The sequence below is a fragment of the Engystomops pustulosus genome, chromosome 8 (assembly GCF_040894005.1).
Source record: "Engystomops pustulosus chromosome 8, aEngPut4.maternal, whole genome shotgun sequence".
NCBI lineage: Eukaryota > Metazoa > Chordata > Amphibia > Anura > Leptodactylidae > Engystomops > Engystomops pustulosus.
In genome coordinates this window covers 21,899,152-21,923,207 of record NC_092418.1, presented here as the reverse complement: position 1 = coordinate 21,923,207, position 24,056 = coordinate 21,899,152, and the positions used below count along the sequence as shown (strand labels likewise).

The window sequence follows — 24,056 nt, the reverse complement described above, 5'->3', positions numbered from 1 at the left end:
AGCCAAGCTATACATGAGGGGGTGCAGGAGACCCCCATTCTCCTAGCCAGGCAGAAATCCCCCACGGTTGGGGTATATACTCCATCTACTCCCTCACTATTAGAGATTGGTACAGTCTGGGGATCCATTAACCTGAAGCTGGTCTTTCTCAGTACCATGGACAGTAGTGAAGGTGTTGTATGAAGGAAAGCAACTCCGGTCCAGTATATGGCTGCAGATCCTTATACACATATATAAGTTAGGGACTAATCGAAAGACAGCGCTGCTCTCCTCTATATGCAGGGAGATATTCCCGTGTACATTAAGGTAAGATTAACACTCGCAGACCCCAGTCCTTACACCAGAACGCAGCCATGGTGCCCGGTGACCCATTCCATCCAGAGTTGGATACACTGCGGAGCTGGTGGCATGACAGGTAATATCTGGATAGTTAGAAAGTTTTAATGACGCTGCAGTCAGAGCAATTAAGAGAGGAGACGAATTATACTGTCGCCATGGAAACAAATGCAGCAAGAAGCCAAGATGACAACTTGGCCTGCGAGAAATTAGAGAGAGAGGAAAGACCCGCGGTGATCCGGATACCTCCTCGCCCGCGGCGCCTGCCTCTAGCCATATATATATATACACACACACACACACACACACCACCATTATTCCCAGCAGCTGAACCATCTCTGCACCATCACACATTCGTCTGGGTCATCGTTCCCTAAAGGGGTTTTATGGAGATCAAATTTAAAAACAATAGTTATGCAACGTCTCATATACATTGTGTTACACAGTTTCAATCCTTGAAGAGAATGTGTCGCTCAGCACATATCATCCCTGGAACAGAACTGGGATAAATAGATTTATAGCCTTTCCAATGCACTGGGGGAGCGTCCTCACACTGCTGTGCTCTGTATTCTCTTAACCGAGTTGCTTCTTACCCTCCATCTCTGATAACGGCTGTAATATTCATCCAGCTGATGGAGCTCAATGGAGAGAGCCAAGAGCACATAAGGGTTGTGCCCTCTGGCCATCACTGTCACTAGGGGGTCCGTGCGGCCGGGCACCCACACTAGGGGAAATACCAAAAAAATAAGAAAAGAGGAAGAATACAAGGCTACACAATAATTAATGAAAAATAATAATCTTTATTACACATAGAAAGCATAAAAAATATATATATAAAATATGAGTGCATCACAGGGCGAGATACACAATGCACGCCAGGTAACAGGTCCTAAATAAGTAAAGTATAAGGAGAGTGATACAGATAAAACATAATACAAAATGACAGGGACAGTTGTAATATGGCATAATATGGTTAAACATAAGAGCTAGTATACATACACATGCTAAACAAGATCCCTTGACAAAGACCTGCTGCGGTTGAAACGCGCGTCGGGGTTGCACGCCAGGTAATAGTTTGTCCTCCTTCCTGTCACCTTAGCGCCATTTTCGCCACCTTCTGGCATTTATTTGTACATCACTGGCTGTGCTGCACTTCTGTGGCTCAGGGCCCATATTGTTTGGTAGATATTGCACACTTCTTACTTTACTGCATGTTTAGCATGTATATGTATACTCGCTCTTATGTTTAACCATATTATGCCATATTATAACTGTCCCTGTCATTCTGTATTATCTTTTATCTGTATCACTCTCCTTATACTTTACTTATTTAGGACCTGTTACCTGGCGTGCATTGTGTATCTCGCCCTGAGATGCACTCATATTTTATATAATAAATATATATATAAATATTTTTTTAATGCTTTCTTTGTGTAATAAAGATTACTATTTATCATTAATTATTGTGTAGCCTTGTTTTCTTCCTCTTTTCTTCTTTTTTTGGTATTTCTTGAGATTTCTTAAAGAGGTTTTTGGCTTTTCTGGTATATACTACGGTCAGGATTACCTAGAGTACTAATTTATGTATGACTTATTGTTTTTGGTTTATGTAATTGATTTTTCTGTGGCCTACCGACACTAGGGGGTCCGTGCGGCCGGGCACCCACACTAGGGGGTCCGTGCGGCCGGGCACCCACACTAGGGGGTCCGTGCGGTCGGGCACCCACGCTAGGGGGTCCGTGCGGCCGTGCACCCACGCTAGGGGGTCCGTGCGGCTGTGCACCCACACTAGGGGGTCCGTGCGGCCGGGCACCCACACTAGGGGGTCCGTGCGGCCGGGCACCCACACTAGGGGGTCCGTGCGGCCGGGCACCCACACTAGGGGGTCCGTGCGGCCGGGCACCCACACTAGGGGGTCCGTGCGGCCGGGCACCCACACTAGGGAGTCTCTCTCGCCATTCCTGTCACCAGGAGGTGCTCGAACCATCCATACTACTTCTTACTTTAGTTAGAGTGCAGGTTCCTTGGCACTGGTGGCATCATCTCTATCCATTCCCCAAAGGCTAAACTAATATCATGCTCATTATAACAGCAAAAGCAGGAAGGGTCTGAGCCCTGGAAAACCGGAAAATTATCCGGGTCTATAGACCTCAACACTCGCTCAGAGGACCTTTTAGGGGTTCACATGGACCACCTGGTGAAGACAGGACTGGGGGTTAAATCCTATTCAGTCTGGTCCCTGGGTGTAAGGCCGGCAGCCGAAAACTGCTGAGAAATATTTTCCTGCCCCGGCATCCTGACATTTATCACCAGTCTATGCCAAGACACAGTATTTTTTTTTAATGCCACTTTCTCCGAGTAATTAACATATTATTTTTCCATCAGCTCAGGCTGGGAGTCCAGCCCTGGGGGTCCGGTGTACCTCCCGCGTCCCTCAGCAGGGTATAATGTCTGTTCTATACAAGGTGGCTGTAAATAGTAGTAGAAGTGCCCTCTCTCTGTATGAATAGAGGCCTCTATTCTCTTGTAGGTTAATGATAAAGAACACTTATGAGCGCATTCACACACTGCTCCAAGAAACTTACTTACCACATAATTCCACAACATCGTCTATCCCCCCCCCCCCCCCGCGCCACAGCCGAGGACTATGGGCAATGCCATGCAAATGAATGGCTATAGAGAGGTCTAAGTATCGAGGGGATTAGGGGAAATATGTTTTGCGTGAAAATGGAATAAAAAGCCTAATGTGCTAAGAAAATAGATTTTTAGAGGGATTATGTTGTGTAACGTGGCCGAGGTACAGGAGGGACGTCTGTGTGATTTATGTCAGGGCATCTCTGGGGTATAGGATGGCATTGATGTGGTCGGGTTGTACATGGCACCGACGCTCAGTATTACTGCCCGCCATGTGGTCAGTGCCAGGACTAAACTTCTCCACCGCCATATCAGTTGCTTCTAGGCGCTTTTATAACTTGGCACATGGGTTACATGGTGTCGTGGGATCTACATGGCGGCTCCTATACATGACAGGAGGACTGCAGCATGTGATGTGCACGGCCACGGATCTCCTCTACTCTACACCTCAGACTATTTCTGCTTGAAAGTAGCGTAGATAGATAACAAGAAAGAGGAGGAAGAGCAGAGCGTCATACTGTATCTCATAACATGCTGCCTGCAAAAATTATGCTTTGTACAATCTGCTCAGCTCCTCCTGCTCTATAACATGCTGTCTGCAGATAAGACACTATGTATAATCTGCAAAGCTTCTCCTGCTCCATAACATACTGCACGAAGATAGGACACTATGTCCACAGCACCTCCTGCTCCATAACTTGCTGCCTGCAGACAGGATGCTATGTACAATCTGCTCAGCTCCTCCTGCTCTATAACATGCTGCATGCAGATAGGACACTATGTACAGTATTCTCAGTTCATCCAACCTGCAGACAGGACGAGAAGATATGGGGCAAGTGGATGGACACACCAGGTTTGCCATCGGCATCTCTGATACGCTTAAGGGCAAGTTTGGAATATCAGTTATCTTTGGTAAAATAGGTAATGGAGGATCTCCTTAAAAACAGTATGAATGGGAACATGGGTGTTGGAGGGGGAGCTGGCTCACAGGGGAGGGGGGGGGGTTGGGGTAGGGAAGAGAGGGATATATGTTGTTATATTCATATGTGTAAATTGGATTGTATTGAAACTATCGTAAAAGCATAGTACAAAATTTGGAACAATTTTGATGCTATATCTTGGTTGTAATGTATATTTGTAATATTGGATAATAATGTTAATGACTATGTTAGATGTTGGGCATATCTCCCTCGTTGTTGTACTTGTTGGGTTTGTAAAAGGGGGGGGACTTTCAATAAAAATATCTGATTTAAAAAAAAAAACCTGCAGACAGGACAGGTAAGTGAATGGGGCAATGCTGCAGTGCTCAGTACAGTTTCTACTTAATATATGACATTCCTGTAAATGGATTCTCACTGATATGATCAAGTTTGTGATCTTAGAAGACCTCTTTACCCATGTATTTTTTTTTAGAAATTCAGTGAATTATTTAGCCCACAATGTCCAATCTCTCGACCCTAATTCAGAGCCGTCACCAAGACATCACTAAGCCTCTGGGCAAGTATTGGACCACGGGGAGGTAACACAATGGACCATTTTGCCGCCTGGTATAATGTAATAAACATTTCAGGGTTAATAAGAGAGCGGAGTCGTTCCATGCCCTGCAGTTGTTGGGACACATTTTGTAGGGTAGCAACGGGGGTGAGCGAGGCAGCGGACTGCAGCCAGGCGAGGGCGGGAGGGCTCCGGGAGGCTTTCATTCCTGTGGTCAGACCACAGATGAGGGGAGAGAAGTAAGAGTGGCGTGTAGCGGCATTGTGAGTACTAGCAATGCTGAGCTGTCACCCTGCAGGCTGTATATAAGGCTCACATTAGTCTAATAGACAGATAGATGACAGAGTGTGACCTGTGCACAGCGGGGGCAGGAGGAGGGAGAATACTACACGCTGTGTAAGCAAACAATGTATTCAGTGAGCAGGAAATGATCCGTAGGAATGAACCATGGATACAATACAGAAGAGCGTCATCACTATACACAAGACATCAGCAATGTGTACAGCGCTGCCACATAGAGCACATGGAGAGGTGACCGCCAAGCCTTTACTGGAACTGTGCAATCTGCTCTATGAATACACACTACACTGACACCTTATAGAGCAGGAAGAGATGAGCAAATGTCCCATCTGCAGGCAGCATGTTATAGAGCAGGAAGAGCTGAGTACATTATAAATAGTGTCCTATCTGCAGGCAGCATGTTATAGAGCAGGAGGAGCTGAGCATATTGTATATAGTGTCCTATCTGCAGGCAGCATGTTATAGAGCAGGAGGAGCTGAGCAGATTGCACACAGTGTCCTATCTGCAGGCAGCATGTTATAGAGCAGGAAAAGCTGAGTACATTATAAATAGTGTCCTATCTGCAGGCAGCATGTTATAGAGCAGGAGGAGCTGAGCAGATTGCACACAGTGTCCTATCTGCAGGCAGCATGTTATAGAGCAGGAAGAGCTGAGTACATTATAAATAGTGTCCTATCTGCAGGCAGCATGTTATAGAGCAGGAGGAGCTGAGCAGATTGTACACAGTATCCTATCTGCAGGCAGCATGTTATAGAGCAGGAAGAGCTGAGTACATTATAAATAGTGTCCTATCTGCAGGCAGCATGTTATAGAGCAGGAAGAGCTGAGTACATTATAAATAGTGTCCTATCTGCAGGCAGCATGTTATAGAGCAGGAGGAGCTGAGCAGATGGTACATAGTGTCCAATCTGCAGGCAGCATGTTATAGAGCAGGAAGAGCTGAGTACATTATAAATAGTGTCCTATCTGCAGGCAGCATGTTATAGAGCAGGAGGAGCTGAGCAGATGGTACATAGTGTCCAATCTGCAGGCAGCATGTTATAGAGCAGGAAGAGCTGAGTACATTATAAATAGTGTCCTATCTGCAGGCAGCATGTTATAGAGCAGGAGGAGCTGAGCAGATGGTACATAGTGTCCAATCTGCAGGCAGCATGTTATAGAGCAGGAAGAGCTGAGTACATTATAAATAGTGTCCTATCTGCAGGCAGCATGTTATAGAGCAGGAAGAGCTGAGTACATTATAAATAGTGTCCTATCTGCAGGCAGCATGTTATAGAGCAGGAGGAGCTGAGCAGATTGTACATAGTGTCCAATCTCCAGGCAGCATGTTATAGAGCAGGAAAAGCTGAGTACATTATAAATAGTGTCCTATTTGCAGGCAGCATGTTATAGAGCAGGAGGAGCTGAGCAGATTGTACATAGTGTCCAATCTGCAGGCAGCATGTTATAGAGCAGGAAAAGCTGAGTACATTATAAATAGTGTCCTATCTGTAGGCAGCATGTTATAGAGCAGGAGGAGCTGAGCAGATTGTACATAGTGTCCAATCTGCAGGCAGCATGTTATAGAGCAGGAAAAGCTGAGTACATTATAAATAGTGTCCTATCTGTAGGCAGCATGTTATAGAGCAGGAGGAGCTGAGCAGATTGTACATAGTGTCCAGTCTGCAGATAGCATGTTATAGAGCAGGAGGAGCTGAGCAGATTGTATTCAGTGTCTTATTTGCAGGTTATAGAGCAGAAGGTATAGAGCAGATAGTCTGCAGATAGGATATAATGTACAATCTGCAGATCTTCCCCAAATCCCCCCCCCCTATACACTTCATATCTCAGCAGTGCTGATACCACATCTATCCCCGCACATGACAGCTGTAGACTTTCTGTTCCACCACAGCATTTTCCTAGTAGGGAGCCACATTTGCAATTTAATTCATTCACATATCATAGGCACAAGATGTATCAGTAAGATACCTCCTCCAGTTCTCGAGCCCCCCCCCCCCCCCAGATCTACTACTGGGGGAAATATCAGATTATGAATATATTACTGAAGTATCTTCTACAATCTCACTGCTTCACTTCATTACAGCTTACATATGATGACTTTGTTTCAGCAACAGCACCACCCTAGTCCAGGGGCTGTGTCTGGTATTACATCCAGTTTGTCCAATAGTTAGTCCTATAGAGATAGATACAGTAGTATTACATGACTGGTGGGGGACCCAAGGGGTAAGACGCTAGGACCCCCCAGGGAACTGAAACTTCTCTCTAATCCGTGAATAAGTTATCTCCTTTAGGATAAGTGACACACGGACCTTGTAGGGGTTTGTCCCTACCATAAATCACATAAATTTGTGGTCCCTGTGGTGTGGACATCGCATGTCCTCTCCATGAAATCTATGGGATGGGTGAAAGACGCAGTGGATAGGGTGCGCACTCTCAGGATCAGAGTTGGTTTGGGACGGATCAGACAATTATGTAGATCCCAATAACTTATCCGGAAGACTCCTCTTTCAGTCGTCACCTTATTATAGTGTGAACGCAGCCTTACACAAACAAGTGTTGTGCCGATATAAATATATAAAATGTGTGAGGTTACCTAACGCTGCGCTCTGGAGACGATCCTATACAGGTTTCCCTGGTTACAACAGCGAGTAATGCTGCACACAGCGCCAGCAACATAACCCGGAGACAGCCAAATCCCAGCCATTATACGTCCCCGTCACAATCGCATGTGAAATCCTATAACTCTGCCCCATCATGGCTGTGCACCTACTGACACCAGAGATTATACAGCCTGTATTGTGTGCGGATCTGCTGGGGGGAGAAATATGAGCGTGTGGCAAGAATGAGGAAGCGTGGCAGCCATAGAGGCGGCTGGATACCAATTGTAATAGGGTCAGGATATAACAGGGGCACTTACTCATAGACCCAGGCACCGTGACTGTGGTTATCTTCTTATATTTCTGAACTCCTTCCTTCTAAAAGCATCTGTTAAAATTATGCTAATGAGCCTATAGAGTTCTGTGGGTCTTCACAGGTTGGTACAATGTCTTACCTTCACCAGGCTCCCTCAGCCCTTCCCTCTGCTTCTGCCTTATGTAAGGGGGAGGGGGAAGTGCTCCTGTACAGTGTAACACCCTGTGAAGCTTCAGCACAGAGGGGCTCTGGTAACGCCCACAGTGCACTTCTGGTTTATCACGCTTGATTTTGAAGATATATTTCCTTTTAATAATCTGTCTATCGATATAGGATCCAAGACAACGCACATAAAGGATGACACTCACCGGCTGTGACGTATTCACCCTCTTGTGTGTCAGCCCACACTATAGTCTACTGATATTGTATTGATGAAGTGGAAAAATCAATGCTCAGATAAAGGTCATGCGGTTTCCATGTGTGTCCATAGATGGGACATTAGTAGTTATTTAGTCCCCTTTAAGAGAGCCTATACATAATCTACAGCAACCTCATTCCCTTTAATGGAGGGGTGCGGCAATGCCCCTGCTAGGGACTGCTGCATTTTGAGAATGAGTTGCGGACCTTGATGTCAGACCCCAAATCATAAAGTGACATCACATCCTATGAATTATGTGCACAGCCCTGGGTGACCACCACACGTCTTCTCACCTATGTGCACCCAGGTCTTGTCAGTCATATCCATCGAACTCTATTTTACGTTAATTTTGTAACAGAGATAATCGTGTCCATAGGCTGTAATGTGAACAGAGCCCCAGACCGGAGGCCTGTAGTGGAGGCAGCTGCTGCACTCAGGCCTCAGACTTCCCACAGCCGCTACAGCAACAGGTGTCGGCAGAGTAAGCGGCTGCTGGACGGACCAAGTGCTTCAGTCCCTGAGCGTCCATGTCCGAGTAATGTATTTAATGAGATTATCAGGAAGTAGAGAGCGCCGTTCTCTGTGTAGTGGCCAGACCAGGGTACTGCAGATCAGCTTCTATTCATATGAATGTGAGCTTAGCTGTAGTGACTCGGTTCATCCACTACACAGAGAGCGGCGCTGTCCGATTCCTCTTCCATTTGCTTAAAATCCTAGCAAAACGTTATCCTGTCATTCTACACAACTGGTATTTAGGCAATGCATGGTAGTAATTTTTAGGTACCATTTGGCTCAATCATCTGCAGAACTACTGTTCTGAGTGGGATTATCTATATAGCGTTGGTATTTATTCAGTGTATGGCAGTATTCTTCTATAAAACTTCATGGCATGATGATAGAAACACTATATAGTTCTGATGTGTAGTCAGACAGGATAATAATACAGTTATATACAGAGATTATAGAGTGTTTCTATCATCATGCCATGAAGAATACTGCCATATACTGAATAAATAACAAGGCTATATTGTGCCTCAATAATAATTCCACGTAGTATTATAATACTCCAATGCTTTGCCTAACACGGCTATATAGTGCCTAGATAGTAAGGTTATAAATTACTGGACGAATTAAAAGAGCCATTTAGTACCTAAATAATACCGTCAGATAATTCTGCCATATAGTGACTAAATTGGAGGGATATATAGTACCTAAATAATTATGTAATACACAGACTAGATATCAGAACTTTATGGCGGAATTATTACAGCGCATAACAGTATTATACTACTATATGGCACAATAGTGACATTTTTGGACACGGATGTGGCCGTATTATTTGAGTATTGTGCAATGTTTTGACAACCATGTACTTGCGTGTGAATGATTGTACCTGTGCTTTCTTTAGCAGGTTATTACATAGCGTGTCATTATACTCTCTGTATAGGTAATCCATGACCCCCCGCTGTCAGGACGCAGCACTTACGCTCTCTCTAGCTGTATTCATTCCCATTCAGGGCTCAGTAGGATGGAGTAACAGATAAACAAGTGACAAGTACGGGGGGCTCTTACCTTGGAGTTTGAAATTCTTTCCGGTCCGCTGACCCCAGACTCTGTAAGACAAGAAAGATCCTTTTAGATATGGTTTACATGGAGGATGAGGAGGAAATTCCATGTACATTCCTAACTTGAGAAAGGATTAACTTAATGGTTCCCAACGTTATTAGAGCAAAACTATACCCTATTACCCCCCTCCCTCGCCCCAACACACCCAGTCCTGGCCAACCCCAACAGGCCATATAGATGGCAGTACAGGGGGCCCAATGATTACCCAGTCTGTATTGCACCGACCAGCATATACACACATACAACACATCAAGGTATAGAAGGAACAGACGTTTAATATAAGATCACTGGAAGTCTAAATCTACAGCTAGAGGTCTGGCTCCATTTACTGTGCAGTGGTCAGCCCTTGGAATAGCAGCTGAACACACATGTAAGTGAATGGGAGATGGATTGTACAGGGAATGGAGTTTGTAGAGGTCCTAAATGTCAGACCCAAATGATCTGATGCCGATAACAGTCATCAACAAAATAAACTGGATACCTCCCTTTAAGAGTCCATTCACTTTTGTCACCTGGATTTGGTTTTTTATGTTCTGGATATTTCTATTCAATGACAGCATGCAGAGGTCAGATTGTATAGAAACATAATACACCAACAGATACACACCTCTCCCTAATTTTGTAGGTGAATTCAGAAAAACCCTGTCCGGCAGCCACCACTGGAGGGAGCTAATAGCTACTACAGCTAAACTATTACCTATGTAAGGAGCTCCCCCTGTTGGCAATCACAGGAAGTACAATGGGGATCATTTATGAAATGCCTCAGTTATCCGATACGTGATGAATTAACTGCACAATAGATACATTTTTTGTGTCGTTTTTATTTTCATCATTTACATTCGGTAGAGTCAGTGATTCACAGCCGTGACATCTAGGCCCCTAATAGCGGTATGTGACTTCTGCCTGAAATGTCAAAGGTCAGTGTGAACAACAGTCTGTCTGACAAGGTGTTATTAGTCTCCCCGGGGAGGGTTTGTTGCCCCTGAGGTATTCCAGCCCTGCAGGCCCCCATTGTACACCTGCAGAGATACAGGAAACGCAGCAGATTACTAGTCATTGTCAGACAAAGGAAAACTAATTGGGCATTAGTTACCACTTCATTATCAGATACTTCTTCTCACCTCCAGCTCTGGGCACAAAGCAATCAGTGTGTAAATTGCTGAGCTCTGCTGCCAGCGCTTACATACCAGCATTCGTGTGGACGAGGAGTTAACCTTTGACTCCACGGGAGACTGGAGGGGGCTTCCTGCCTGACTTTTCATGACTTTCTCAATGATTGACTCATTAGAGGAACATTAGAGAGAGGGAAATACATACAGCACAAGCTATTCCATAGACAGATAGAAATCCTTTAATATGGCATCCGCTCATCCAGAAAAAACGGACCATTTGCTTCTAGCACAAAAATTGCAGCAAAACGAGGGCAGTGAAAAGTTCGACTAGATAGTCATGGGGGGTCATTAGTGAAGTGTGCCCCCCGTCTACATGATAGGAAATGAAGGTCTGATCGCAGGAGATCTGATTGATGTGACCCCTGGAGAAAGGGGACAATGGATCCCCCCCCCCCTCATTATTAGGAAGGAACTTTCAATTTACTGACAGAAAGCAGAGATCTTAAAGAATAATGACTCCATGATAATATTAGGAAGTTGCACAAGATTTGGACTTGTTGTAGTAGGTCACTACATGGGTGGACTAGACTCTTCTTATAGTCATAGTCTATAGCGGAGACTACAGGGAATGAGATGGAGGAATCAGTAAGGACAGAAGCGACGGTCCAGGATGCACTGGAAAAGGGAGAATGGAATTCAAACCTTGAATGGAGGGTCGGGGTGTAAGCAGGGGGGCACTCCTCCTCTTCCCCTTTTTAAATTCCTCTCCTTCCGCCTTCGGTTTAGCACCAGAATTTTGGACAGCACTCTCTGCGGCCGAGATGCCCCATTGCAGATGGCCAGCACTTCGCCCCTATCTCGGTGGCCAAGGATGGCAGCATAGAGGAAGGTGGGCTCCTGCAGCCAGCTCCCGTGGAGGCACCAGTTGGGAAGAGCTGGGTGCATGCTTTCTCCCCGCTGCCTGTTGTACTTTTACAATCTGGTTGCTTGGCAATGGGCTAAAGGCAAACTCCACAACAGAGAGGAAGGCGCAGGGCCGCATGCTAATCAATGCAAAGGAAAAGTTTACTTTCGCCTCCTCCTCCTCCCCTGCCCAGAACCATCAGACTTCCTGCCATGTCCTGAAGTTACAGCAGTAGTCAGCAGGGCATGACCGTGTAGGAGACAACGTCTTACATTACCTGTGCACAGGTGACAGTGTTATTAACCTGTTATGAGCGCCGTTCACACAGCTATCACTATCCATGGCCTCAGGAGTAATGAGATGTGAGCAGGGGCGAGGAGGTGACACCATACACTACGGGAGCTCCAAATATCACAGAGGGGTCCGAACACCTACCTGGGGCAACTTCATGGAACATGCAGACGCACAATACAATACAATACATACTTTATTATCCCAGATGGGAACTTAAAGTGTCACATCCGCAAAAAACAACAATTTGACAAAAAACATCACATATATAAAAAATCACATAAAAACACATATACCATAAAACAGAAAGAGAGCACAGGTACACGTAAATATACATTTCACCGGATTTACAATAAAAAGTTAAATAAGTTAATTAAAAGTAATCAATTATAACCTTTCCTTTCTAATAGTCATACATTATAAAACTCACATACTCTACCCCTGATTGCTGTATTTGACAGTTCAAGAGCAGCCGGTATAAACGTCTTCTTAAATCTCTCTGACCTACATCGCATAAGAATAAAACGAGAACTAAAACCACTGACCTGTGCCTGCAGCACGCCATGCATAGGATGGTCACTGTTGTTTTTAATTTTGTCCAGTTTCCTGAGTATCCCACACTGTACTAGTTTCTCCCATCTGTCAAAGGGTGAACCCACTAACGAGGAGGCTTTCTTAATTATTTTATCCATCCTCTGACAATCCCTACTAGAAATGCAGTTGCCCCAAGCCGCTAGGGCGAATGCAAATGCGCTCACCATAACCGTGTTATAGTCTCTCAATGTATATCATGAGAGACTATTATAAACTCTGGGGCCACAATATAGTCTTCAGAAGCTGCTCCCTTGCATCCACGGCTGCTCCTAGGACCATCCTGAATCACCAAGCGCTTTACTCTTCTTCTTTCTGGCAGATGAATAGGAGAGCGGCACACAGCCAGGGACCCCATTTTTTGTGACCCCACTGACCTTCCAGCTATCCCCATCACATGAGTAGAGGATAACCCGGGACTATGTGCTTCTAATATTTCTCCAATGTAAAAAGTAGTATTCTCAGCTCAGAGACAGATACAATGTTGCATCTTATAATTAGATTAGAAACATTCTTAAAAATACTACCTTTTTACCATTCTATTTTTGTGGGATGGAAATATTGGCATGCCGGGTTTGCTGAATTTTTCCAGTGGTGAGTTAGGCCCAGTACACCGTTGCAAGTGTGATGCATCCAACTCGCAGTGTGTGCTGGAACATCAGACCCGGTTGTACTCAGCACATCGGTTCAGTTCAGTTTTGCTTGTCAGCGTCCAGGCCAGTCTTTCAAGTTGGACACATCACACTTGCACAAGTGTAAGCGACCTTACGTTCCCAAATATTGGCCCCCACAGCCACCACTAGAGGGAGCCTTTCACGTCACTGTGTTAGCCACGGTGGCTGAGTGGGTAGCACTTCTACCTTGCAGCGTTGGGGTCCTGGGTTCGATTCCCATCCAGGACAACATCTGCAAAGAGTTTGTATGTTCTCTCCGTGTGTTTCCTCCGAGTCCTCCGGTTTCCTCCCACACTCTAATACATATTGTTAGGTTGTTTAGACTGTGAGCCCCATGGGGACAGGGACTGATGTGACAAGCTCTGTGCAGCGCTGCGTAATCTGTGTGCGCTATATAAATAAAGAATTATTATTATAGTTTGATAACAGCTAGCTCCCCCTAGTGGTGGCTGCAACAGATGTACTTTTATTACGTTTTAATTATAAAATTATATTTATATAAATGAATGGACTTTTGTCAGAATTCAGACTTCCTACTAATTAAGAGATGTATGGCTTTGGGCACCAAAGGCTTATGTAAATCGCACATGATGGACAGCTACGTGCTACTACTATTGTGGGGTAATGCAGTTCAGGCTGGTGTATTCTACTAGATTTGGAAGGATACGCAGTATTCAGTGCTTTAGGGTATAGCCTTCACCATATCATCTGTGACAGATACTGTATATCTAGTTCCAAGCACAACGCAAATTATGAAAACTTTCCTGACCAGTTTTCTTCATTGCTATAATTACCGGTGCGTGTAGTTTTCCTGGTGATCTGCGCTGTACGAGACCACAACCAGACGCCCACACCACGTCAATTTTAAGGAAAAGCCTGGAGAGATCTATTGTTAGACACAGTATAGATATATACAGCGGGACTCATCACACTTCAGCTACAGTATGTCGTGACTACGTCGTGACAGCCACTGCGTGCAGGAGCGGCTTACATTACAGCATAGTGCACGGCTGTGCGAATAGATAATACATCTAAATCAAGAAATCTTTATTCTATATAAAACTCACACACACACACATACATATATATATATGTATATATATATATATATATACATATATATATATATATGTATTTATGATATAGCTTTGTAAGGAAAATATATTTTTGAGTCTCCTTCCCCCACTGACAACCGATAATATAGTCCATTCTAGCATCCACCATAGTAGCAGTCTACTGCCATGTACTGCAGAGGTTCTGCTCCTTTCCTGACTAGCAGGGCAAGAAGCAATATCTATTGGACGTCCTGTAGTGAGTGGAGGATCACTTTGCAGAGGCCAGCTCCTACCAGAGTGAGCGTGTGGCTATACATATTGTGCCAATTTTTCAAAAGCATGAAAATTTTTCAAGAATATCTGAGAAGGGAACTTCCTGGCAAATACAGGGCAACTGGTATGACTATGGATGGGTGACACATAACTGGAATAATCTGGCTCTACATTACACCATTTGGGTGACTACGCACCTAAATGTAAGTTATCTCCTCAATCTAACCACAGATGAATAGTTACTATAAAAAAGCAGCAGATAAATAATAAAATCACATGTATCACCCGGTACACTGTGGATGTGGCAGGACCTCGCCATGTGGCTGCGCTGCCCACAAATCACATTTACCGCACACACAATGACACAATGAATCGGCTCAGGGATATCTTCAATGACTGGCTGTGAGAAGACGTATTATTACTCTATAAAAGCTCCTTTCTTCTCATAAATCGCAGGTTAGAATTATACAAATTTATTAAGGACAGTGAGATGAAAACCTTCAATTTCTCGAGATCTGCGTCTTGCTTTGGCTTCTATCAGGCTGACATTTTGGCCCCATTTGTGTTTGCCAGTCCTCCATTACCGCTGACAGTAATAGCCGGTGTGGTACGCATAAAGACTTATAAATAATGGTATAAAGGAAGACATGAGGCCAGCACACAGCATCTACAACAACTCACTGCTCTGTCTGAGATCTTCACAGTCCTTCTGTGCAGAGCACCTCTAACATATCAGTATTGGGGTTATATTCCCATAAACTCCTTGATCTCTATAGCTAGAGCAAGTCTAAGGAGAGGAGAGGGAGAAAAGTGAGAGAGTAGAGGTAGAATCTGAGGCAGCTGAAGCTAATAGTAAGTTTTCTCCCTCACCCAAAGTGATTTATTCACATCAATACAGGACACTTCTTCTCCATAAGTCCTTATACGATTCTGCTGAGGCTTATGAGAGACACTCATAAAAACTTGATAAAAACACCGGTACAGGGAAAGGCTGCTGCAGCTAATAAGTTTTCAATCTCACCCAAAGCGATTTATTAACATCAATACATGTCAACACTTCCATATAATGTCCTACAAAGATCCTTCTGATGCTTACGACCGACAGAAGAGAGACAATGGCACAGAGAGAGAGGCTGCTGCAGCTAAAAGTAAGTTTTCAATCACACCCAAAGCTATTTATTCCCATCAAGACAGGTCACTACTTCTCTATAATGTCTGTTTCGGACAAAAAAAAATAAAGTTTACAAAGTTGCAGATCTGATATCACAGGATACCTTGCACGGGGGGCATAAAACTTACAATGTGTTGAGCCCCCCATATAGTAACACTAGCGATGGAGACCAGTTACGAAATGTTCTGCAGCTCTTGGCAGTACTCGCACAACTCAGAAAGCTGGCAAAGAAATGTGCTGCAGAAAATAGCAGAAACTTACCTGGACCAATGATCTACAACTGTCACCGTATTACAGCTACACCTGCAGCAATGTTATATCAATGTCACTAATAATAGTAATACCCCGAGCAAAGTTCTGCGCTCTCATTAAAAATAGTAATATCTCTAGAAAAACTTCTGCAGATATCAGCAGGTGCATTAACATAACACGACGCTCTGCACAGACTAGTAATAGGAGGATCTTCTGGAGTAATGCTCTGCAGAGGACTCCTGGTAGAAGGGCAACGTGGGGCTACCTGGCTGTAAATAATATTTCACCCCTTCAAGTTCTTCTCTTAAAGGGATGGCCCAAGTAAGAAATTCTGAGGGGGGGTTTCCTCTTCAGGACCCTCATGCTTGCTCACTGTATAGTGGACATTCAGGGAAATGCACATGAATGGGAGTTAAAGGGGTTTTCCCACAAAGGAAAGTTAGGCCCTATCCACAGGATACGGCCTAACTTGCTGATTAGTGGGGGTCTCAGTGCTAAGACCCCCGCAGATCACGAAAACGAGGTGGTCCTCAGACTAATGTAGTAGACGGCCGCGTTCCATTAATTTCTATGGAGCTGATGGAGATCGATGAGCGCAGCTCTCAGCAATTTCCATCGGCTCCATAGAGATAAGTGGAGCAGAACGGTCATGCGCAGCCGTCTGCTCGGTTAATCTAAAGGAGCGACGAGGGGTCTCAGCACTGAGACCCCCACTGATCAGCAAGTTAGGCCCTAACTTTTCTTTCTGGGAAAACCCCTTTAAGCTTAAGTTGTCTATTTGTTAGGTATATGACTATTTGATTTCGTTTTAACAAGGTCCTGGCTTATTACAGGACATCTCAATCCCAAAACATTATCAGGACAAGTTTCCAAAGCCTCCATTCACTGACAGCAAGCAGAGAGACTGGAAATAAAGAAGGGAGAAGCAAATTTAACAGAAAATAGAGTTTTCCATATGTAAGGATCACACACGATGTCAGATGTGGCGATGCTATTTCCGGGGCAGAGTATGTGTCAGGCTGCTAACGTCAGGCGTCTCGCTGCGCTCTCTATAGTACGGTATATTTATATACTTGTATACTACGTGTATGTGTGACACAACCGTCCAATAGCGGAGGGTCCCTGGCGGAGGCTGGCAGGTTTGCATCAGCGGTGAGTCAGCTTTCTATCAGCCCACACTGCCTGCTATTCTCAGAGTCCCTCCGACTCCCACACAATCTAATTCTGCCTGCGGGGAGATTACCCAGTGAGATACCACCGTCCCCTCGGACCCCACTATAAGAGCACAAAACCCTGAACCCTGACCCATTCCATCAACGCCCTTGTTCGGTTTTAGAAAAACCAGGGTAGCTTTTGTACAGAAATAGCGCCACACATATTCATTGGTCATATCTGGTATTGCAGCTCTGTCCAAAGGAAATACTATGCAGTCCATTTACTTTTAGAAACTGCTGAAATTGAAGAGACACAGTGTCAGGGCTCATTCCGACAATGTTTTTGAGGTCCTTATGCTATCCGTTTTTTTTTTTGCGGATGCCATGTGGACCCACCAATTCCCCTGGGTCTGTTCACACCTCTATTTCTTTGACGGATGTGCAGACAGAAAAAAAATTGCAGCAGGCACCATTTTTTTCTCACATATGTACCACGGACTTCCATAGAAGTCAATGGATCTGCAAAAAAAAAAAAACGGACAGCACAAAGATGACATCCCATCTGGGCGGGGCAAAAAGTAGATTATAAAACGCATCCGTTTCTTTTGCTTATGTAAAAAAAAACGGATGTCATACGGACTGGAAAAAGAACAGATATGGATACAAAAAGGACTGGACACAGACGTTACACGTCCGCATATTTTGTGGATGCGCAGTGGATATAACTGTCTGTATAAGCCCTTAGAGGGGAGTGGACCCACTGGTCACAATCGAGGTTGGGGTCTGGCTCTTGCCCTGGACATATTGCAGGAAGGAAGGACATTGCCACATGTTGTTCTAGTGCTTTATACAGTGCAGATATTCACTATCCATAGCCACCATTCAGTTTAATAATATCACATGGCATTAGCTCCCCCTAGTGGTGGTTCGATGCATTAATAATTCTTCTATTTATCAATTCAGATACACACACTGGCGGATCATGGTTATTGCAGTTTCCACCATGGAGTGTAATGTACTCCCTCCTTTCAGTCTAGATGGGTCACAGGCCAACCATCTTGCCCATAGGTAATGGTAAGGCACCCATATAATATGCCTGTTGTGATAAATGACAAATACCACTTATGTCATCACGGAACGCTTAACTACAACTCCCAATATTGTCAGGCAAACACCAGCTGCGGCTCCATATGGCGAGCGAATGTAACATCACTTCAGTATTCCACCCACCACGGTCGTTCCCTTCCCTGTTCTGCGATGAGGCTGCTGTTCGGTATCCAGAATTTAGCTAAGGAAGCGAGGAGGCACAGGAGGTCTGCATCAGCTACTAAATACCCTGTGCAGACGCCAAGATCACATTCAGCTCCGGAACTGGATCCCTGTACACATCAGGGTTACGCAGCAGGCAGGGGAATTTACGCATAAGGCTTAGGGTTTCAAATGATTCCTAAAAATATCCCCCACTATTATGTGTCCCAGGGTCTGACGGATTACGGTGTGCATCATTTCAAGTAAATCCAAAATAAAATGTACGGGCTCCGGCACCTGTGGCCCCCTTGTTATAGCAACCAGGAGACAAATAGTACAGTACTTAAAGGGGCTTATCAGGATGAAGATAATGATAATATATGCATAGTTTAGTCCTTAAAGGGATTTTTCCAGGAATATGGAATATTGTCCGATGAGACCACTCAAGCAGGTCCCGTTATATCCCCAGATACAGGCCGGAAAACTGGAAGTACCGGACAGACAAAGGAAGGAGGAGGCAGTAAGTAGGTCTTATTTCTTTCCCCCCGCTATGGCTCCAGCCCCCGGGGGTTTTCCATATTCCTAAAAAAAAACATTTATTACCGTCCAACACCCAGGACCCCCATGGATCAGCTGTTCAAAGAAACAAAGAAGACAGCGCCGTTCTCTGTGCAGTGGTCAGACCAGTTTACTGCATTACAGCTTCTACTTATTTGAGTGAGAGCTTTGCTGTAGTAACTCAATTCATCAGTATTTTTAGCTCAGTAAACCCCTTTAAGGCCTAAATATAGTCAACAGTATATTGGGTAAACCACATACATATAAAGGTACAAGGACGCTGCTGCTTTCTACCTTCATACCCGTGTATATATTGTTTCCAAAACTATAGCCTTGTGTCCACGACAGCCAGGACCTCGGACCCCTGGTATGGTTTCCATTCATGTCAGGCGTAGCAGCTGTAATATACAGGGTGGGCTGCAGTGACCCTCTAAGCCGCCCATGTGCATCACTTGGTAGTGTTCCCCCAGTTACACATCCGCAGCCTCTGTCCACCTGTCACTCTCACATGTGACTGTATACAGCTGCCGGAGCCCCTGTATATGACATCAATCCATAATGTCATCTCCTGGGAATGTGCCGGTGACTTAGGCCGCCCCTATATCTCACAGTATTACTAGTGTTATCCCAGCATAACTTTCCCGTACACTGTCAGTACTTTCCAGGAGTCGTACATCTTGTATCTAGTTGTACACTAGATACAAGATATATGTATGTATGTAAGTATGTATGTATGTATGTATGTATGTATCTGTGAGCAGGTAAAGGGGTTACTCATACATTTAGGTTTCAGGCTTGTATGTATGGTCCTTTTTTCTATAGACTATATATAAATAATAGGAATATTAGTGTATGAGTATACATGTACGGTATAGCTGAAAAAAATAATTTTCCTTTACATCTATTTGTGTGTATGAATGTATGTATACTTAGTTCATACACTTGTACTTGGGGGTTTGTGTTAATATGTACTCCTTGCCTGTACAGGTTTGACACCTATTTATGCATATTACATGCGTATGAATGCGTACAGTATATGCAGTAATACTTGGGTGTGTTTGTACAGAAGTATATATACAGTGTATATATGCTGGACATGCTGTATAACATCTCTTCATGTCGGAGTGTATGTATAAGTACAGTAAAACACAGCGACATATTTGTCCATGGCAGCACCATTGGAGTAAATGCAGTATAAGCTACAACCCATGGAAATAGGCGTTTTCTAATCCTGGACATCCCCTCTAAGCCCCCAGGTCCCACACATTACAATGGTCCAATTTTCATAAATTCGGGGTGCATCTTGCACCTCTCTCCCTCTGTGTGGCCATTGAGACATTTGCAACCTCTGTTCACACATTATTGGTGTATATGGCTCGATAGTGTAGATGCCACATGGCTCATAAATCAATGGGGAAGTTATGCCGGGCACCGGGGCAGCCATACACCACATGCCTGCCGCATAGATGACTCCTCTTAAATAGCTGCTGCACCCTAGGTGAAAGCAAACTCCCCCCACCCTAATAGCTTAGGCGTGCGCTCCTTCCTATCACAGCATAGTCTATTGTCAGACCCAAAACTGATGAAGAGTAGAAGTGTTTATACTAATTTGCATAACACTGAGTAACCAGATGAGTAAAACTCAGTTAACAGTGGGCGAACACAGCTAATGATTATTTGGTGACAGGAGAGTATCTGCATATATATGATAAAACCACCTGTGTGTATGCTGTTAGTAGCAGCAGGACTGTGCTATAGAGATTTATATTCCAGGATGTGTCCTCACACTGCTGTGCTCTGTGCACTGAACTCATTCACTTCCCTTTTGCTCTGAAGGATGGCTGAAGTGTCTGCTTCACTGTTTATGCAAATAAATAAATCCATTATTTCACAGTCCTGCTGCTACTAACAATAAACATAAACAGGTATTATTATATTGTCCCTACGGGGATGCCTAAAGAACACTGGTTGCAGAGAGCCAAGAGCACAGCAGTGAGAGAACACATCCTCAGTGCACTTGTTAAAGCTCCAATCCTGGAATATAAATCTATTAATTCACAGTCCTGCTGATACTAACAATAAACATAACAGGTATGAGTTTACTGTCCCTGCAGGGATGCCTAAAGTACACTGGTTGCAGAAAGCCAAGAGCACAGCAGTGAGAGGCCACATCCTTAGTGCACTTGTTGAAGTTACAATCCTGAAATATATATCCATATTTCACAGTCCTGCTGCTACTAACACCACACACAAAAGTCAGATTGCACATCTCTCCAGTGACAATCTTGACCATCGTCTGCAGCTCTGCATAATCAATACTGCTGACCTTAAAAAATTGAATTCTAGCTTCCTGCATCCGTCACTAGAGGGAGCTAATGCATACAATAAATTGGAATCAAATAAGCTGCTTAGCTCCCTCTAGTGGCAATACAAGGCAACCAGTATGTTATAATTGATATTCTTCTATGGGGATTTGGATCTCTTTATATTAAAAAAAACCTGAACCCGACTGCTATAAATATATATCCCCATCCACATTTTTACTGAAAATAATCCTGGATTCGGAGTGAAGGAGATTAATTAAAATATGTTCTCAGGGATATACATTCAGTGCGTATGAGACCGGTGCTCATGGATACCCTGCATCCCTCTAGGCTATTCTTTGGATCCAGCCCGAGTAGTAGTCATTGATCACCACTGAAATCTATAAAAGAAGAATTTTATAGGTTCCGGCCGTTTAAGCGCAATCGTAATTCCGCTTCTAGTTTTTCATTCACGTAAGTGCATTTTATCCGGTTTTATAGAGATCTCCACTAACACATGGTGTGAGAAGGGAAATGGAGCGCGGAGTTTCTCCATACCATGACTCCACTTTATCACTGAGGAAACCTGATCGTCTCTTTAACACAGGAATGCATGGAAAAGACAACTGTTGAATAACTTCGGAAAAGGTGGGGGGGAGGGAAAGAGCCAATGCCGAAGGGATACATCCTCTACCAGCCTGATCTCACAGCTCTCTAATTCCCTCCCATGATCCCACCCTGCAGGAATTCACTGCACGTTTTTTCGTGGGGCTCAATTTCAAACCTCCTTGAAAGCCACCCAATTTCAACAAAATATAGGTTATTAACTCCTTCATGCAGCAGATGTTGTAAGTAGTAGTCTAGGAAAATCTGGAGAGCCACCAGGTGAAGACCACTTATTGTAGAGCTGTGGCCAAAGACTTTGTGGCTCTTGAGAGGTTGCAAAACTACAACTCCTACCCTACCCGGATAGGCACAGACTGTTTAGAAAAGTGTTGGCCGTAAGGGCATACTAGGAGTTGTAGTTGGAGAACCACCAGTTGGAGAACATTGGCTTGGTGCATGATGGGATTAGTAGTCTGCAACAACTATAGAAAATGTGGGTGATAATAGCATTCCAGGGGTTGTAGTTGTGCACCAGCCGTAGACCATGCTCCATGTGCATGAGTTTAGGGTATGATGGGAGTTGTAGTTTTGCAACAGCTGGAGATCCATGGGTTGGGGGATCAGTGGTGGATGTGATGCAATGTGAACAGCTGGCAGGGCATGCTGGGAGTTAAAGGGGTATTCCAAGAATAAGCATAATTGACCATGTCACATCACATGTCCATCACCTGCCCGAGCAGGTCATGTGATCAGCACTATGTTTGGTTGTAGTGGGTTGGCTGCAGTGCATCCAGTATTGCCAGTGTTGTGGTGAGACCCATCTCCGTGAGGTAATGTGCAGTGATGTCAGTTACACATCATTACTATGGTAACAGAGCAGGACAGACTGCTACGTCATTACTGGGAGCAGAGCTTGAGAGGGAGGAGCTGGTACTGAGAACTGAGGGATCATGGGATTTGAGGGCCTGTACAGGCCATTGTGGAGATAACTCTGCCTACTTTAGGAAGTCCATATAATTTTGTGAATCATAAAAGAAAAAAACTATTAAAGCTCCATTTTGTGATTAATGACACTGAGTTTTGTTGTATTCATTTATAGAAATTATGGGTTTTTGTAGCAGATGTTCATATTCCTGGAATACCCCCCAAAAAAATTGTGCAACAGCTGGCAAACCACGGATTGGAGACCACTGACCAAGTGTATGTATAAGAACATACTGGGAGTTGTAGTTTACCAATAGCTGGACATCTACAGGTTGATGCAAGGTGCACAGCGGGCAGGACATAAATAAGGGAACCCTCTCAAAAAGGCATTTCTAAATTCGGCAACCCCCTTAAGATCACATAGGCATATGTATGGTGTCCTCAATATTAAGTTCAAATATCTGTAACCAAATGCATGGAATATCTGCGCCTGTCCACAAGTAATGGCCATATGATAGAAGTGATAGGGGCTTATAGCAATCTCTTTAGCAGGTGCACCCTCTAAGCCTTTCCTGAAGACACAAGTTGAAGCGAGGTCACATGTGTCTGTATCCCAGGTCTGCAGCGGCCATGCTCTGCCGTCTTAAGTTTTGTACGTTGGTGACTTGGAGAGCAGGAGGGGGGCGCTGAACATGAGCAGCTGATTTATGCGTACGATGACCCAGCCTGTTGCCATGCCACTCACAACACAACAGCTAAGCCCGATCCACAAACACAGATCAGATTCGGATAGTGTCTCATCTCAATGGGAGCGGGGAGGGCTCCTCCGCACTTGTCTGCTCTCTCTTACTCTCCTGGGACGCAAACACACGAAAATCCCAGAAATCAACGAAAAAAAAACCCTTGCACTTAGAGGGGGTCTTAAAGTGAAGGGATGTGGGGGGCTATGGCAGCCCTGCCGATAAATGAAAGGAAGTATCAGGAAGGGGAAAAGAGTAGGGCGTGGGAAAGTGGTTTGGTGGGAAGACAGAGGGGGAGGTTTAGGAGTGGGATTAACCCCTTTTGGTTGTGCCTACAAACCTGGAAGAAAAGCTCAAGCAGCTGCTGAATGTGGCCGGTGACTGGATGTAATCCATTGTCTGCTGCTAGTACATACACGGACTATATTATGCCCATAGTATCCCCCCAATATCTGACATATCTACATACCAGGAGCCA

General features: G+C 44.5%; 1 protein-coding gene and 1 long non-coding RNA gene across 13 annotated transcripts in view; one reads left to right on the top strand and one right to left on the bottom strand.

The window, feature by feature from the left end:
- The window catches only part of LOC140074919 (uncharacterized), a 304,822-nt gene extending 285,853 nt beyond the window's left edge, over window positions 1-18,969 (top strand). Inside the window, exon 7 of the long non-coding RNA XR_011849310.1 lies at window positions 18,917-18,969. This is a non-coding gene — a long non-coding RNA (uncharacterized lncRNA). The remainder of the gene's footprint in view (window positions 1-18,916) is intronic.
- Window positions 1-24,056, bottom strand: part of LOC140074914 (ankyrin repeat and fibronectin type-III domain-containing protein 1-like) — a 133,864-nt gene that overhangs the window by 64,726 nt on the left and 45,082 nt on the right. For 10 of the 12 annotated variants that reach the window (XM_072120226.1, XM_072120225.1, XM_072120222.1 and 7 more), the window contains one exon: window positions 9,669-9,709. In XM_072120226.1, the coding sequence (XP_071976327.1) occupies window positions 9,669-9,709 (41 nt within the window). Of the gene's footprint in view, window positions 1-9,668; window positions 9,710-11,536; window positions 11,799-24,056 lie in introns of those variants that run through there. The other 2 variants (XM_072120230.1, XM_072120232.1) reach the window with 1 other exon arrangement.